Here is a 15,575-nt window from a genome sequence, read left to right on the forward strand (position 1 = left end):
ATTTCAGCCTTCTACCTACACGGGAGGTTGGAGAATTAATGATGAGTGAGTCAGTGAGGGCTTTGCCTTTTATTAGTATAGAAGTAATGAAAAAGAAAAGGAAACATTTTGAAAATAACGTAACATGATTGTCAATGTAATTGTTTTGTCACTGTTAAAGAAAAGAAAGAAAACATAATTTGTACAAAATCTTAATTTATCTATCCATTCCTAAATAATTAAATGGGCAGGCTATTTCGTGTCAGTGCAATATGCTGCTTGTTAAAACAGATGACTTCTGCTCTTAAGTGCACTTAGTGCTGCGTGGGTATTATGAACTATTGTATCTGTTCAAGTTCTATTTACATTTTAAATATAAGTAATTTTTATTTAGTCGACAGAAATATGTTTGGTGGGAATGTAAGTTAAATTTAGTCATAATTGCATAAATTTTTCTTCACCATAGAAATTTAAAGACTAAATTCAACTTACATTCCTACCAAAGATACTTCTGTCGACTAAATAGGACCTACTTATATCCAAATAGAACCTGAAAAGATATATTTTTTTTAATCTGATCGCGCATTTTTGTGCCCTACATCAAGCTTGCCTGCCTCAATAAGTCACCGTCGCTTCGCTCTTACTATTTTACCGTTCATTTAATCATGGCTAGTTGCGAAAAAATTAGAAAATGAAAGGAGGATTACACTGAGTATGGCTTTACCAAAACAATTATTGATGGCGAATAAAGTATCTATTATTCATAAAGCTTCAATTGGTGATCTGTTTTTCTGCGTTAACCTCATATTTTTTCATACTTCTTCTCAAACCAAAGGGGTGCGAGTGTAAAATGAATCGGGAAGCGCTGATATATATGTATGTGTGTGTGTATATATATATATATATATATATATATATATATATATATATATATATATATATATATATATATATATATATATACAGTATAAATAGTTTTACTGTCAAATAATGCAAAGAGTACACGGCACGTGTTTCGCCCTAATTCTGGGCTCATCAGGCATACACACTCACTGCACCCCCTATCGGGAATCGAACCTCGGACGTTAGCACTAGAGGCGAAGCCTCTTGCGTTGCGCCATGGTGTGTGGTTCGTTTATTTGACAGTATGTAGATCCAGGGGTGAGCAAGTTCCTTTCTACTACAACTCATAAACTTGCAATATTATTTAGGAAAATCACAACATTTTACTCACCAAAAATTTGGATTATTTGTAAACTAAATCCATCCTCCTCTCTTTCCTCAAAAACAGTTCAATCACTCTGTCGAACAGATTATCCGTGTGCTTCAGTTCCATCAAAAAGTCTCTTTCTATCGCCATCGAAGCTAATGCTGCAAGTCGAACCTGCCCTGTCGCATTTCTGGCATAAGTTTTAATTCGCTTTAGGGCTGAAAATGTCCGCTCGACAGAAGCAGTGTACACGGGAATGGGAATATACCAATGTGAACAGCCGCCCCATGATCTCATTCAGATTTTTCTGATGAAGGAAGTCAAGGAGATCAGTGGGAGATTTTCCTGCAAAACATCCATGGCATACATTACAGTCAGTTCTGTTTTTAGCCGAGACAGATCAAAAACCGCTCCGTGGCTCTTGTGTTAAACTGGAGAAGGCTGCATGCGGGAAATTTTTCTTGTATTCCCGAAACTTTTGGGGCTTGAAGAGCGTGACAAACATCAGGTTTTCATGATCTTGAAAGCTGGTCTGTGTCTGGCAAATAATATTGTCCAGAATCCTGCCATGGAGTTGGCGAGGACGCAAGGAGCGCTTACGGTGCGTTCAGTGGCTTAGTAGAGTTCCTCATATCGGCTTCTATCCAATCAATGGGTCTGAATACGGTGACGTCGCCGTTCGCCTGCTAGAGGGCCATACTGACACCAACTCAAAATCTGATTGGTTGAAGCAACAGGTTAATCGACATTCTGTGTTAGAGTGCCTGCACAACGAATTGTAAAGTCCTCTCTGCCTGGCAACAAATGATGGCTGAAATGCGATTGGTTAAATGCTTTAATACGAAAATACATGCCTGGAAGCAGCACAACCATTGGAAAAGCTATGAAAGGAAGTGGACAGACTATTTGGAATTATTTAATAAGTATTCATGGACAAAATATCAGTTTGTGATTCAGATATTTTTACTTATGAATATGCTAAGCACAGTCCTTCACCCGCCAATATTTACCTTATATGGGCAGGCACTCAATTACGTGGGAGGCGTGATGAGGCGAGACACAACTCCGCCTCCCACGGCCATCGAGCTGCAGTCTATTACAGTATACGGACGAAAAAATAGGTTCCAGTTATGACCATTTTGCGTAGAATTTCGAAATGAAACCTGCCCAACTTTTGTAAGTAAACTGTAAGGAATGAGCCTGCCAAATTTCAGCCTTATACCTACATGGGAAGTTGGAGAATTAGTGATGAGTGAGTCAGTGAGTGAGTGAGTGAGTCAGTCAGTCAGTCAGTGAGGGCTTTGCCTTTTAGTAGTATAGATTAGTCATCATTGGAAACTTTTAAGGGTTGATAAATCATTAGGAAAACCTGGGAAGAGTCTCCAGTGGAAAAAAATGACTTGCACAATGCAAAAAAAATGGAACTATGAACATCAAATTATGTATCAACATAGAGCTGCCAGTAATAAGTAAAAAATTACATAATGATTTGATCAAACTGCAAAAAAAAAGTCTGAATAATAAGCCCTCAAAAAGGTGTAATATAAAAGCACTAAGCCTTTTAAATTAATATTTAGAAACATATGAATATTTTGTGTTTGAAATATTGTCAGAACAGTCAGAAATTTTTATCAGTAAGAGGAAGCGAAGTAGACAGGAGTTTAAATTTTTTTTTTCAAGAAGCTTTAGACAGATCTCTGCCAAGAGATTCTCATTATTAACCCGAGGGACACGTGACTCAATCTGAAGCATTGCAGATGTTTGCATTGCAGATGAGGTCGCGGAAGGAGGAGGTCCGCGACCTACTGCTTATCGTTGTACCCTGGAAAAGACGGACTCGGACATTCCGAAGGGGAAGGGAGAGGAGAGCGAAGCACCGCTCACCCCACAGAAAAGTAAGGAGGGCCGGGAAATGGCTGTTCGATCCACCGACAAATTGACACAGGCAGATCACAGTCAGCCAAAGCTGGCGGCCCGGTCCTCCGATGAGAACTCCAAATCCCAGAAGCCTCCACGAAGCCCGTCAGAGCACGTGCCAAAACCGAGCGTGTTCATTGGCTCCTGGCCGGACTGTAAGGCGTACAAGGAAGTAAGTCTACCTCGGTCGAATTAAATAACTGTTTTGACATGCGGGAACTCGAAAAACTGATCAAGCCCGTGCAAGGTATTTTTCAGATGATAACGGCGATTAAGAAGATCGTTGGTGACCTGGGAGAGACGGCCAAAGTGCCAATAAAGAAGGTGGAAGAATACCTGCAGCGATTAGGCTGGGAGTCTCCCATATTATATGATTTGGCGGTACAGGTAGGTAATGCCGGTACCGTACAGCATACAGGGTCGTAGTGTGATCTGGGCCCGTGTTTAATAAGTAGCGGGTGCCAAATCACCGCGATCCCTACAAGTGTGGGATGATGACAGAGCGGCCGGGGGGAGGGTCGATCGAGCCGGAGCAGCTGGATGGTGCTGCCTCTCGGAGGGATTCAGTCCTGACAATCCCGACCATAATTAAATCTAAATCTAGAGGGGTGCAGACAGGAAAGAGTCTCTCTTCATTAAACAGAGAGACTCAGACTGTAGAAAAGCCCCAAAGCAAACAGGAGATCCCAAAAGTAAAAAAGGGGTCTGCTGACAAAAGAGAAACAGATGTTGAGACTTCAGAGGCGGCTGGGGTCTCCTCCTCAGCGGGAAAAGGGGCGGAGCTAACATTTCCTAACTGTTTTCAGTTCTGAAGGGGAGGCAGTGCTACGGATGTTGAAGGTCGGGCCATATTTGGCGAAATTCTCCTAGATTCTCCAGGAAATGCGAAACAAGGATCAGCCAAAGTTCGACCAGAAACTCCTCATGGAGAAAGACTTCCCTCGCCGGGCTGGCCGCTCCGAATTATAATTCTTCGCTGGGGGAGGAGTACTGTGATATATGGCCAGCCGTTCATCCCAGCCTATACCCCCACACCGTCAGTTGGCGCCCTCCCTGCAGCATGGAGGTGCCCCGAATGCCAGCAGGGCATCATGGACATTGGAGTCTTTATTCACAGCCTTGCTGGATACCATGGGGGCCGCTAGGAGGCACTGCAGGGAGGAACAGCGATTATTTGCCTTACGCCCCGGAAGTACATCCAAGTCACATTGACAAGAGGAATGACGTGCTTCCAGGGTGAAGAAGAAGACTTTTTATCTGACCCAGAAGTGATAGGAGATCACATGGACTGGGGGATTGGAAACACTTCCGGGTCAGGTTAAAAGTATTATCAAATAAAGTTTCATTTTGGTCTAAGGTGACACTGTGCCAAAAGATGAATGGGTAGATGCTGAACAAATTTCAGATTTATTAAATTGCCTCTAAGTAACATATAATAGATAGACGGAGAAATAGTGTAGAAGGACAACAAGCATCACAGTTAGGAAGAAAGCCAGAACAGACAAAGGATTTTTGTGCCCATATGAAATAAAATAATACTTGGACCAGTGGAAGATGGAAGTGGGAAGCAGTTCTATCTTCCATATGGCCAGTGACAGTGGTCCTCTTATTACAGCCGAGTTGGGACACCCACAGGAGTGCTTGGGAGTTTGAGTTAGTGAGTGCAACCCTGTTTGGGTCCCTAAGTGCCGATAGAGGGTGCTATCAGGGGAGGACCTCTCTACCTATATATGACCTGGAAGTGCTTCCAGAAAGACACAGTCTGGCATTCCCAGGTCCAGCCTAAAAAGAGTTGAAGAGTCAGAGTTGGGAGGCAGCAGGCAACATTCAGCTTGGAGGATGGAAGGAGGAAGAATTTGTTTTGTATTGTGGTTTGTTTGTTGATCTTTTGCACAGATGATTGTAAAAGGGTGTCTTAGGTGAATAAACATCTTTTATTTTATCCCAGTATCATGTGGGGCATTACTGTGTCTGAGGTGTTGATGCTCAGTGGTTCCACCTAGTGTTTACAATAGACAGATAGACAGATTATTTATAGCAGGAATCGTAAATAGTAAGTATTTATTTTAAAATATCAAAAAAGTTTTCAGTAAAATTAGAACTAATTAATAATGAAGTTTTCACCCAAATTTTATCATGACTGACATCTACAGTATACGGACATAAAGTTAAGCTAACAAGTGTTCCTTAGCTACATTTTTAAGCAAACTTTAAGTACATTAACTACAGTTACAATTAATGGTGGATAGTCATATTAAAAATAATCCAGTTATAAGGCAATAAAGAACTGTAATTCTTTTGCACATTTTCACAGCAATTAAATAATAAAATAAATAATTTTCATTAACCAAACATGTCTGCACCCTTTTAAAACATGAAGAACACACCTTTTTTCTTCATATGTTTTGGCATTGTTCTCCATTCTCTGCTTTCTAGACTGATGCCTGTCCTTTTCTTTCTGTTAATAGTCCCTCTTTTGCCTCATATATTTATTCTCCTGGACCTCTCTTCTCTTACCTTGACTTCTGTCCAGCAGAAGTTACTCTGTTGGGGTACCATCACAGAAACTAATCTTAGAAATCTCCTGACTTGCTCTCTGTAAACATCTGCAAATTCTCTTCCTTAAACCTTATCTTACTTGAACATTTAGTGGCATGGATCAATGGATCACTTGACTCCAATATAGAGAAATGTCAAGTCGCTATAGTTTTGGTTGGGAGCTGGTTGTCTTGGGATTCCATGTCATGCTACTAATCTTAATTCTTCCCTTTTCTGCTCTCACCTCTTGTGTCTGCCAGGCCTCTCTAACTGATCTGCATAAGCATCTGAAGCTTTTAATCTTGTAGGACCCCTTTTACAGTGTGAGTAATTGGTGAGCCAATCTGGTGGGGTGGTTGATGGGTTGTTTTTATCTACTTGTCATTACAGTTTTTACTATAAGTTGTTTTTGCTGACAGAACTCAAAATAAAAAAAAAATCTGATAAGAAAAAAAAACATTTTTGGAGGAAGGGAGTTGCAAATAAAGAATGAAAAGTCTTAGAGCTCATTTTAAAATGTCTTTTCATTTACCTGACTGCACCAACAATGGTCTTTCTTGTCACCTCTGACATTGAAATCACCCATCTATACAACTTTTTAAAAAACACACGACCAATTCAACTGCAGGCTTGATTAGGATTTGATCAGCTGCCAGATAGTGCTGCTGGATAAAAAGGAAAGTAACAAGAAGAACTGGCTTGAAAGGCATTAGTTAACAGAAATGTCAGGTATATAAAAACAAGCCTTCATGTTCTGGCAGCAGTGAGCCAGGCATCTGCCAGAGCATTGATTTTTGTTGGTATTCTTGCATTTGAAAAGGTCCATGTGGTGCTATAAATACATTTACTAAATTTTAAGTCCTATATAATAAAAGGATATATTTTTCATACTTATACATTTCAGTAGGTAATTATTTATAAATAGGATATTTTGTTTTTTTTCCATTTTATTTAACTTAGTCTAAACACAGATAAATTGTCAGTTACATCACTTAATATTTTGGTTTTGTATTTAATTAACCAGCATGGTGAATTTTTCTTTCAAGGTAGGACTAGCTGTATAATTCATGAGGATTCTGATCATCTGCCTTTCTTAAAAGGACTTACCAGAATCGTTTTACTAATATGTGAATATAATCATTTACAATCAAAATTTTGTACAAAGAGTAATGCAGTTTTGCAGTATGCAAAGTTGCCGTCTTAAAAATCCCGCATCCTAGATTAGATGTACAGCACGCCTTGTTGTTGTTTTTGTGGATTTTTCCATTTTCTTTGCATGCCGTGTGTGTTTTGCTCCAGATACTCTTGTTATCTACCCCATATGCTCAGACAGGTGTGTGTAAGGTAGATTAGTGATTTTGAAATATACAGATCTGAGTGTGGCTTTAGATGTAAAAAGTGCCTGTGATAAGCTAGTGCCCTGTTCACAGTGAATTTATTATTGTGCTTTAAGATGCCAGGATGGACTTTTTTCCACCAAATCCCTGAACTGAGTTAAGCAGGTTTGGGTATATTATGTTAATCTTTAGACAGATTACCATAATCTTTAATAAAGTATGATACAATTAACACTTTATTAATTTAATATCCAGCCATATCCGCTGACTGAACAATTCATTTTACATTTAAGGTGGAGTGCTTTAGGAGTGTCATCAATTATTCTTCATATGACTGTTCATAATAACTGAAGCTCTGCATTTTAGGCTTCCATGATTTCTAACTGCCATTAGTTAGCTTAATACACAGAAAATATTTAGATTCTTGATCTTGATATTTTCAGCTCTCAATAAGTTTTCTGCTACTCTGAAACACTGCTGTAAGAACTCTCCTTTAAATTAGAATTCAAACATATGCACAGAAAATGAGTTAAAAACTATGACTAAGACCAAAATGAGGCTTTGGTGCAATTGCACGTTGGGTAGTACCAATCACATAATTCCTTGTGAAATTCTTTAGATATAGTCAGATATTAACACATCTCATTAGTAACATAAAAACAGTACATACTAGTGTTTTTTTTTTTTTTTGCTTTGCTTTGTAGGGAATGTTCGCACCTTTAATCTTCTGGAAACTACTGTTTAACAACATTCACCTCAGTTAGTATTAGACATAATTAGAAACAATTTACTTACAAAAATAATGTGTGTCTCTCACCTACTAAAGTAATTTGGATTTTTTTATAGATATTTTAAGTATTTTCAATGAAGTGTATTAATAGAACAGAAGGTTTTAGGAATCATGACCTTGAATTGGATTATGAAGGTCCACAAAGCCTATAGTTGAATGGGTTTTCTTAGGAACCGTATAGTTCAGACAGTTATTTTAGAATGTCAGATGAGCCTTTATGTAATGTAACAAAATAAAACTAATAGTTAGTACTGCTGCTTTACATTCTAAAAAGATTATTCATTTAAATCAAATGAAGAAAGCTGCATCTTATCAAAAAAACAATTTAAATTGGGTCCACTGTCTGCTACCTTGAACTGTTTTGTTCAAAATATAGCTTTACCTTTTAGTGTATCTCTACATAAAACATGAAAACCAGAGCAAATGTGTATATTAAATTAAATCACCTTATTAGCTATGTATGTCTCATATTTCGGGATAGTATAGATTTTTCTATCCAATTTTACCAGCAGCAGGAAGTAGTGTATGTCCTTAGTCAAGTTAGAGCTTGTGATCAATCGATAGAAGGAGTTCAGTAATCTTAGTCTTTAAACATCATTAACTTTTTTTTCTGTATATAAACCACTTCACGTGAAACAGAATAGGAACTATTTGTTCCATGCATGTGTATCATTAAAATAATCTTTATAATAAAATGAAAGTAAGTATTCACATTATGTCTTGCAAGAACAAAATTTACTTAAAGTCCATCAGTTCATCAATCATTGATTTCCCAGTTCGGTCAAGTGGTATGGAACCTACTGATGCAGCACAAGCAGAAACTAGACCTGGTCATATTAGCAGCAGGTAAAAACATTACTACCAAAACAGCAGCTCCATTATATTTTGTTATTTAGCAAAAAATAAAATGTCAGATGTGAAATATGCTGCCTCCTGCAGCATTCACACAGTCCCTGAATAGGTTTCTTCTACCTCTAAACTATATGTTAATCTCTGTAGTTTTATTTGCACTCTTGTCCTAACAATTGGACTTTTACCTTTTATGTCCTGCGGAATATTTAATCTCATCTGCTCTTTACAGCATGCTTCTCTTTTTGATTCTAGCAGTTCCTCTGTGTCTTCTCAGTTATTTTTTTCTAACGAACAGCTTAGTCAAATGAGTACCTTCTGGCCTTAGGTAGCTTCATATATCAGTTATCATGTCAGTTAGGCTTACAGAACTAAGTGCCAGTGGGCACAGACAAGAACTGCTTGTTAAAAACTAAAGGTAAAAATGAGAGATGTACAGCTGAAAAAGTGGAGAAACAGTTGGGCAAATATAGATTAGTAATCCATTAGGAAGTGGCCAGGTGAAGGCTAAAGGGTCAAAAACATAACTTAAAGAAAAATACAAACAAAAGAGTGGCAATTAAATTACCGTCACATGATAAATAAGCACACTCTTTTAAAAAAAATTGTTCTGTAATGGCACACCACTGAATGGTGTGGTTCCTTGTAGACTCCTTGATTAGCAAAGAACCATTCTATTCTGGGATATGTTCTTTTTCCATGAAGAAGGTTCCTTGGCCTTTGAAAAGGTTCTTAAATGTAGACAATACAGAAATATTTAATGCCTAGCAGGCTACCTAGGAAGATAGGAGCAGAGCCTGTGTGACTATATGCAGCAAGAGTCCTTTTAAAATTAGCAACCCAATGGTATTTCACAAATCTGTTATCATATTAATGTCATATATGGAGCCTGTTAAGAATCAAAATAAGGATTTGTTCTGGAATCTTCATTTGGAGAACCACTGTGATAGAATTTTTAAGAGTGCACAAAGCTTAGTTTAACATTAAGAAAGAAGAATGTAGATCAGACTCATTAACATTGATACTAAGTGAACAGAAGGATTCCGATTAAATATTAATAAAGTATATCCTCATCCTCATCATCATAATGATGATAAAGACTAAAAATGAATCTCAAAAAATGGCAAAATAGTGGATGAGCCAAGTAAATACAGGTGAAAGGTATGGAAAATGCCAAAGTGAGCATTAGGAATTACAGCATGTGGCCAGTAAAGTAAAGTAAGCTTAAAGAAAGTAATGGTTTTGGCAAGAAAAGGAAATTGCATGTACATAAAATAAGTTCTTGCTTCTATAGAAATCTCCCTGTTATAAATGTGTTGTAGTGTTTTATAAATAAAGAAGCCTGTCTCTTATTAATGTTTACTCTTGACTTTGGTCTTTCTCTCAGGATATTCCAATATTCACTTTTTATGATAATATGAATAAGGTTTTGAAGCAGGAGCTACTTAGTTTTAAAAGAAACTCAGAGTTTGTGATGGATTTCATCAAAATTTAATTCCATCCTTTATCTTAATAGTGTCACTTGTTGAAAAAGTTTGTTTGCACAAATGACTGGTCCACATCTATAGAAATGGCCATCAATAGAGATGCTGGAGACTTCCAAATGTGATATGTCTTCAAACGGCTTAATTGAGCTTGAAGTTAATGCACATTGCATCTCGACAAGCAGAAGCATTGCAGGATTTCCCAGCTGTTATTTCAGACAATATAACACAATTAGGGGGGAAGCTTTTGGTTCTCCTTGAACTCTTTGAAGAAATTAATCTGTGCTTTCAATGTGTTGTGGCGTTATACAATTTGCATGTATCTATAGCACATGATAGACTAAAAAGGAGGTGGCTGAGGGTATCATTTGCAGAATGGATGTCACCTCACTGATTGGTGCTGGCAACATGGTGTAAATACAACCCTGCAGCTAATAATGCTTACCAACCTACTCAGTAGTACAGGGAATACCAACTTTGAGAACTCTACATATCGTAATTAAAAGCATTTTTGCTTTCTTCGTGTTTGAGCTGCTCCCATTAGGGATTGCCACAGCAGACCATCTTTTTCCATATGTTCCTATCCTCTGCATCTTGCTCTGTTCCAACCATCACCTGCATACTCCAGTTTACTGATATATTAAGAATCTAAATTGCAGCCACCTAATTCAGTGATGTATAGTGAAGATGTAATGATAAGTCAAAACCTGTTAATCAAGAAGGTCAGGAAATGAACCTTCTAAATATGAATTTCATCCAAAGGCTTAGATCACACTTCATCCACAAGACACAATCTGGCCAATTTATTACTACCTTTAACTAAATGTTTTAATTAACTAAATTGCTGTTGAAGTAAAATATCTTTTGGGCTTTTGGGACTGACAGTAAAAGATGAAGTAAAAGATAATTTACTTCAACAGCAATTAGTGTTTTACAGTATATTTGGTGACATGTATTGTCCAAACTATTGTGTTTGTTCACTCATTTAATTCTTTGTAACAATTTTTTATGTTCAGATGCATAACAATGATTTCACACACAAGTGATATGCTGAAATCCTGCTTTGCTATTTTCCAGGTTCTGTTTACTGGTAAATGGCAACCAAATCAAGTCAAATAAGGGTGCATTACCACACCCACTACTCGACGAAACAACTTGGGATCCTGGTTTGCAACCCCCCCAGGTAGACACACGGTCCAGTCCCACCCTCCGGAAATTACCCTCTATCTGCCGCGGCCAGGTGATACGTGGGCGACCCCTTGGCCAGGTCCAGTCACTCGGGTCCCCAACAATGAGGATCTTACAAGCCGGATCACCCTCAGGGAAACATGCCACATGGCCGTAGTGCTGTAACTGACACTCCCCCACAATGCAGGTAATATGCCTCATTCGGGTCTCCATGAGCAACCGCTCATTAGACACAAAGTCAAACCAAAGGTACACAAGTTTTTTCCAGAGAGACACAGTACCAAAGGAGTCCAGTCTTCACCTCAAGTCACTGGATAGCGTCCATGCCTCGCAACTATATAGCAAGACAAGAAGCACCAGTACTCTAAAGACTCGGTCCTTTGTCCTTTTGCATTGATATCAGGAGCACCACACACCTCTTTCCAGTGACCTTATGACTCCCCATGCTCTCCCAATCCGTTTACTGACTTCATAGGAAGATTCACCAGAGACAGTAATGTCACTACCAAGGTAAGTAAACCTCTCAGCACGGTCAACGCTCTCTCTGCAAACAGACACACTGCTGATGGCCGTGCCCAAGAGGTTATTAAAGGCCTGGATCTTGGTTTTTATCCAGGACACTCTCAAGCCCAGACACTCAGACTCCTTACTCAGTCTCATGAGCGCCCCGATCAGAGCCTCCATTGACTCCGCGAAGATCACAGCATCGTCAGCAAAGTCAAGATCCATGAATCTTTCTTCACCACCAGATGCCCCACAGCCGCTGGACCCCATGACCTTGCCCAGCACCCAGTCCATACAAGCATTGAACAGAGTAGGAGCAAAAACACATCCCTGACAAACCCCAGAATCAACTGGGAAAAACGCAGATGTCCTGCCTCCACTATGCACAGCACTCACAGTACTAGTGTACAGACCGGCCATGATATCCAGCAACCTCGAGGGAATCTCACGAACCCTCAGGATGTCCCACAGTGCAGCTTGATCAACTGAGTCGAACGCCTTTCGAAAATTGACAAAGGCTGCAAAGAAACCGCCAATATTCGCGTTTGTGCTCCATGAGAACCCTCAGTGCCAGGATGCGGTTGATGGTAGACTTCTTAGGTGTAAAACCAGGCTGTTCCGGTCGCTGGCAGGTGACCAAATGATCACGGATCCTATTGAGGACGACCCTAGCAAGGACCTTACCTGGCACAGAGAGCAGTGTTATCCCTTGTAGTTGCTGCAATCCAGGCAATCACCCTACCCTTTCCAGATAGGGACGACAAGTCCTGTTTTCCAGTCAGTTGGGATGATGCCAGTCTCCCAAATGGAAGCAAAAATTACTTGCAATGCCAGGAGGACAGCCTTATCACCAGCCTGGAGAAGTTCACCCCGGATACCACAGATCCCTGCAGCCTTTCCCCCCCTCAGCTGGTTCACCACCTGTGCAATCTCAGTGAGATTGGGTGGTTCGCAGCTAATTGGAGGATCAGCCTTAAGAACTGTGGACCCAGAGATATCCAATGTCCTAGCCGGAGGATCAGCTTTGAACAACTGCCAGCCCAGCGGGTCACAACTGCAGTGTCATCTGTAATGACCGTTCCATCAGCTGCCCTGACTACGACTTTCTGAGGAACAGATTCAGATGTGCGTAATGCTTCAATTCCTCTGTAAGTAGGACAGGGGTCGCTAGACCACAGATGGTGTGTCACTTGCTCACAGATTCCTCTAACAAACACCTCTTTATCTGCCATTAGAGCCCTCACAGCTGTCCTTCTCAGTTTCCGGTACAGACCAGTGTTGCCATTGAGCCATGCCGATGATATCCTCCTGATGATATCCAGGATGCCCTGTGAGATGAAATACCTCCTTCTGGGAACACCGGTAACACCAACACAACCCTCATCAACCTTCAGGGTCTTGTCACGGAAGGTCTCCCAAATCACATTAGGATCGGCAGTCGTACCCAAATCTGAAAGTTCCTCACACAAACTGCATGCAAACCCATCAACCGTGTGCAAAAAACTATTTAAAAAAATCAGGAGAAGAAATGTTCTATTGACCACTAAATTAAATATTATAAAGAAAATTAATTAAATAAACAGAACTTTGCACTAACACATGAATTCCAAAGTTCTGAGAAATGGAGATTATGCAGTGATGCGAAATTCTGGTTTTACTCTCTGAAAAATGATTAAGCATTATAGTTAAGTACAGAATTCATGTAAATTTGAGGAAATGGACTCTGATTAGGGCGGCACGGTGGCGCAGTGGTAGCGCTGCTGCCTCGCAGTTAGGAGACCTGGGTTCGCTTCCTGGGTCCTCCCTGCGTGGAGTTTGCATGTTCTCCCCGTGTCTGCGTGGGTTTCCTCCGGGCGCTCCGGTTTCCTCCCACAGTCCAAAGACATGCAGGTTAGGTGGATTGGCGATTCTAAATTGGCCCTAGTGTGTGGGTGTGTTTGTGTGTGTCCTGCGGTGGGTTGGCACCCTGCCCAGGATTGGTTCCTGCCTTGTGCCCTGTGTTGGCTGGGATTGGCTCCAGCAGACCCCCGTGACCCTGTATTCGGATTCAGCGGGTTAGAAAATGGATGGACTCTGATTAATAACTGATTTGGAGAGAAATCTAGCAGTCATGTCATTTTTCTGAAGCAAAGTTTTACAGAAAGTAATATATATTTTGATGAAAAACAATAATGATGTCTAGAGGTGCATATTTATTTATATATTAAGCTTTTATGTGATATAAAAATTGCAATCATTAATACTCTACTTAAAGTGCAAACATGTAAAATTAATATTGTCATTAGACAACCAAATGTTTCACTGATTACTTGTTTTAGCAAATAAAACAACAATCCCACTTTGCAGCAATCAGACATGAAATTTCCTACTGCTATCAGAATATACAAACAATCAAGTGATCAAAATCCCAGGACTCCGCGGGCCATCTGAAAATACTATAGTCTCCGAAAACTTTTATTTATTTCAGTGTGTAAAAACTAAAGTAGCAGAGGATGTACTTTTTATTGGTGGGGATTAATTCAGTCCACATAAAACCGAGACAATGACTGCAGTGATTGTGTGATGAGCGTTTAGCACGTTGCAATACAAAACGTCAAAATTTTGCTCTTTAAGTAATAAAGTACAACTGAACTGCGCTTACCCGTCGTTCCCAGGCAGGCTGCCTTCTACAGGGCTGTCCGCGTTGACAGGAGGGCTGCACGTGGTCTGCTCAGCTGGCTCCGCAGCCGTTTGACAGAAGTCGGAGACGTAGGGACAAGCATCCATCACTCGTAGTCTTCGTTTCTTGATGGTATTATAAGAGCTTAGAAATTAACAACACATACTATGAGCCACGTTAGCAAAGCCGTCGCTAAAATTTGCATATTTCAAAGAGGAAGTTTAAAAGGTTTTATAATCTCAACCGTACGCAGTTTCGAAAAGGAAATGATTCAGTATCAGGCGGCTAACTCGAAGGCTGGAGTCAACTTTTCACTACGCCAGAGAAACCAGAGAAACTTTGGAAAAACCAAAAACTCCGGAGTATGAGCATAATGTACTTCCGGATAATTAAAGCAAAACTTATTTACATTATAGTCGTACGTATATTAATATTTTATATACAAGCATCGAAAAGCAAGAAATGTATGAGCATAGCAAGTAAATCTTTTAATCTTGAATAATAAACATTTACATTTAAAAGTAGTCGTTTTCAAATCTAATCACATTCCGTTTTATAATTCCCAAGAAAGCAACATTCCTATTGTACATAAGAAGAAGAAGAACGCAAACGATCGGTGTACCTGCTTGATGAACACGAGCAGTTCAATTGCACATGACTTTGCCACAACTATATTAATGACGGAACCTCGACTTGCGCTTTTTGTTATCTTAACCCTCTAGCGCTTTGCAGATGAGGAAGTTAAGGGAGTATATAAAAAGGCGTTGCCAGTATGGGAAATTCCAACGCACAATGGAATTAAAACGAGAAGTGGGTTGAGCGACCCACTCGATCACACAGAAAGTCGTGGACTTTTTGCGGGTGTAGATCGTACACGGTTTTATTGTTTGAAGAGGTCATCTATTTCTGGCATTGTCTCAACCAGTTCACCGGAGGCTGACATTTTTAAATGTCTGCAGTCAAGCTGATGCCCTCATGTTAGTTCTGAGAAAGTGTAAAAATAACATACTAATCGCATGCAGACTGGCTAGCTTGCAATTTTAATATTAACAACTTTTTCATGTAATATATCCCATGTCTATTATTATCTAATAATAGAGGTGTTGATCATCTCATTCCA

The 15,575-nt window shown here is 39.6% G+C and overlaps 1 protein-coding gene across 1 annotated transcript in view; it reads right to left on the bottom strand.

Moving 5' to 3' along the window:
- si:ch211-153b23.7 (TNFAIP3-interacting protein 3) overlaps positions 1 to 15,163 on the bottom strand; it is a 64,395-nt gene extending 49,232 nt beyond the window's left edge. The window contains exons 1-2 of the mRNA XM_039765858.1: positions 15,078 to 15,163; positions 14,438 to 14,599 (exon numbers count right to left, since the gene is read on the bottom strand). Coding sequence (XP_039621792.1) covers positions 14,438 to 14,562 — 125 coding nt within the window. The 5' untranslated portion in view covers positions 14,563 to 14,599; positions 15,078 to 15,163. The remainder of the gene's footprint in view (positions 1 to 14,437; positions 14,600 to 15,077) is intronic.
- Positions 15,164 to 15,575: the final 412 nt, after the last annotated feature.

This window comes from Polypterus senegalus, chromosome 10 (genome assembly GCF_016835505.1).
Source record: "Polypterus senegalus isolate Bchr_013 chromosome 10, ASM1683550v1, whole genome shotgun sequence".
In the NCBI taxonomy this organism is placed as follows: domain Eukaryota; kingdom Metazoa; phylum Chordata; class Cladistia; order Polypteriformes; family Polypteridae; genus Polypterus; species Polypterus senegalus.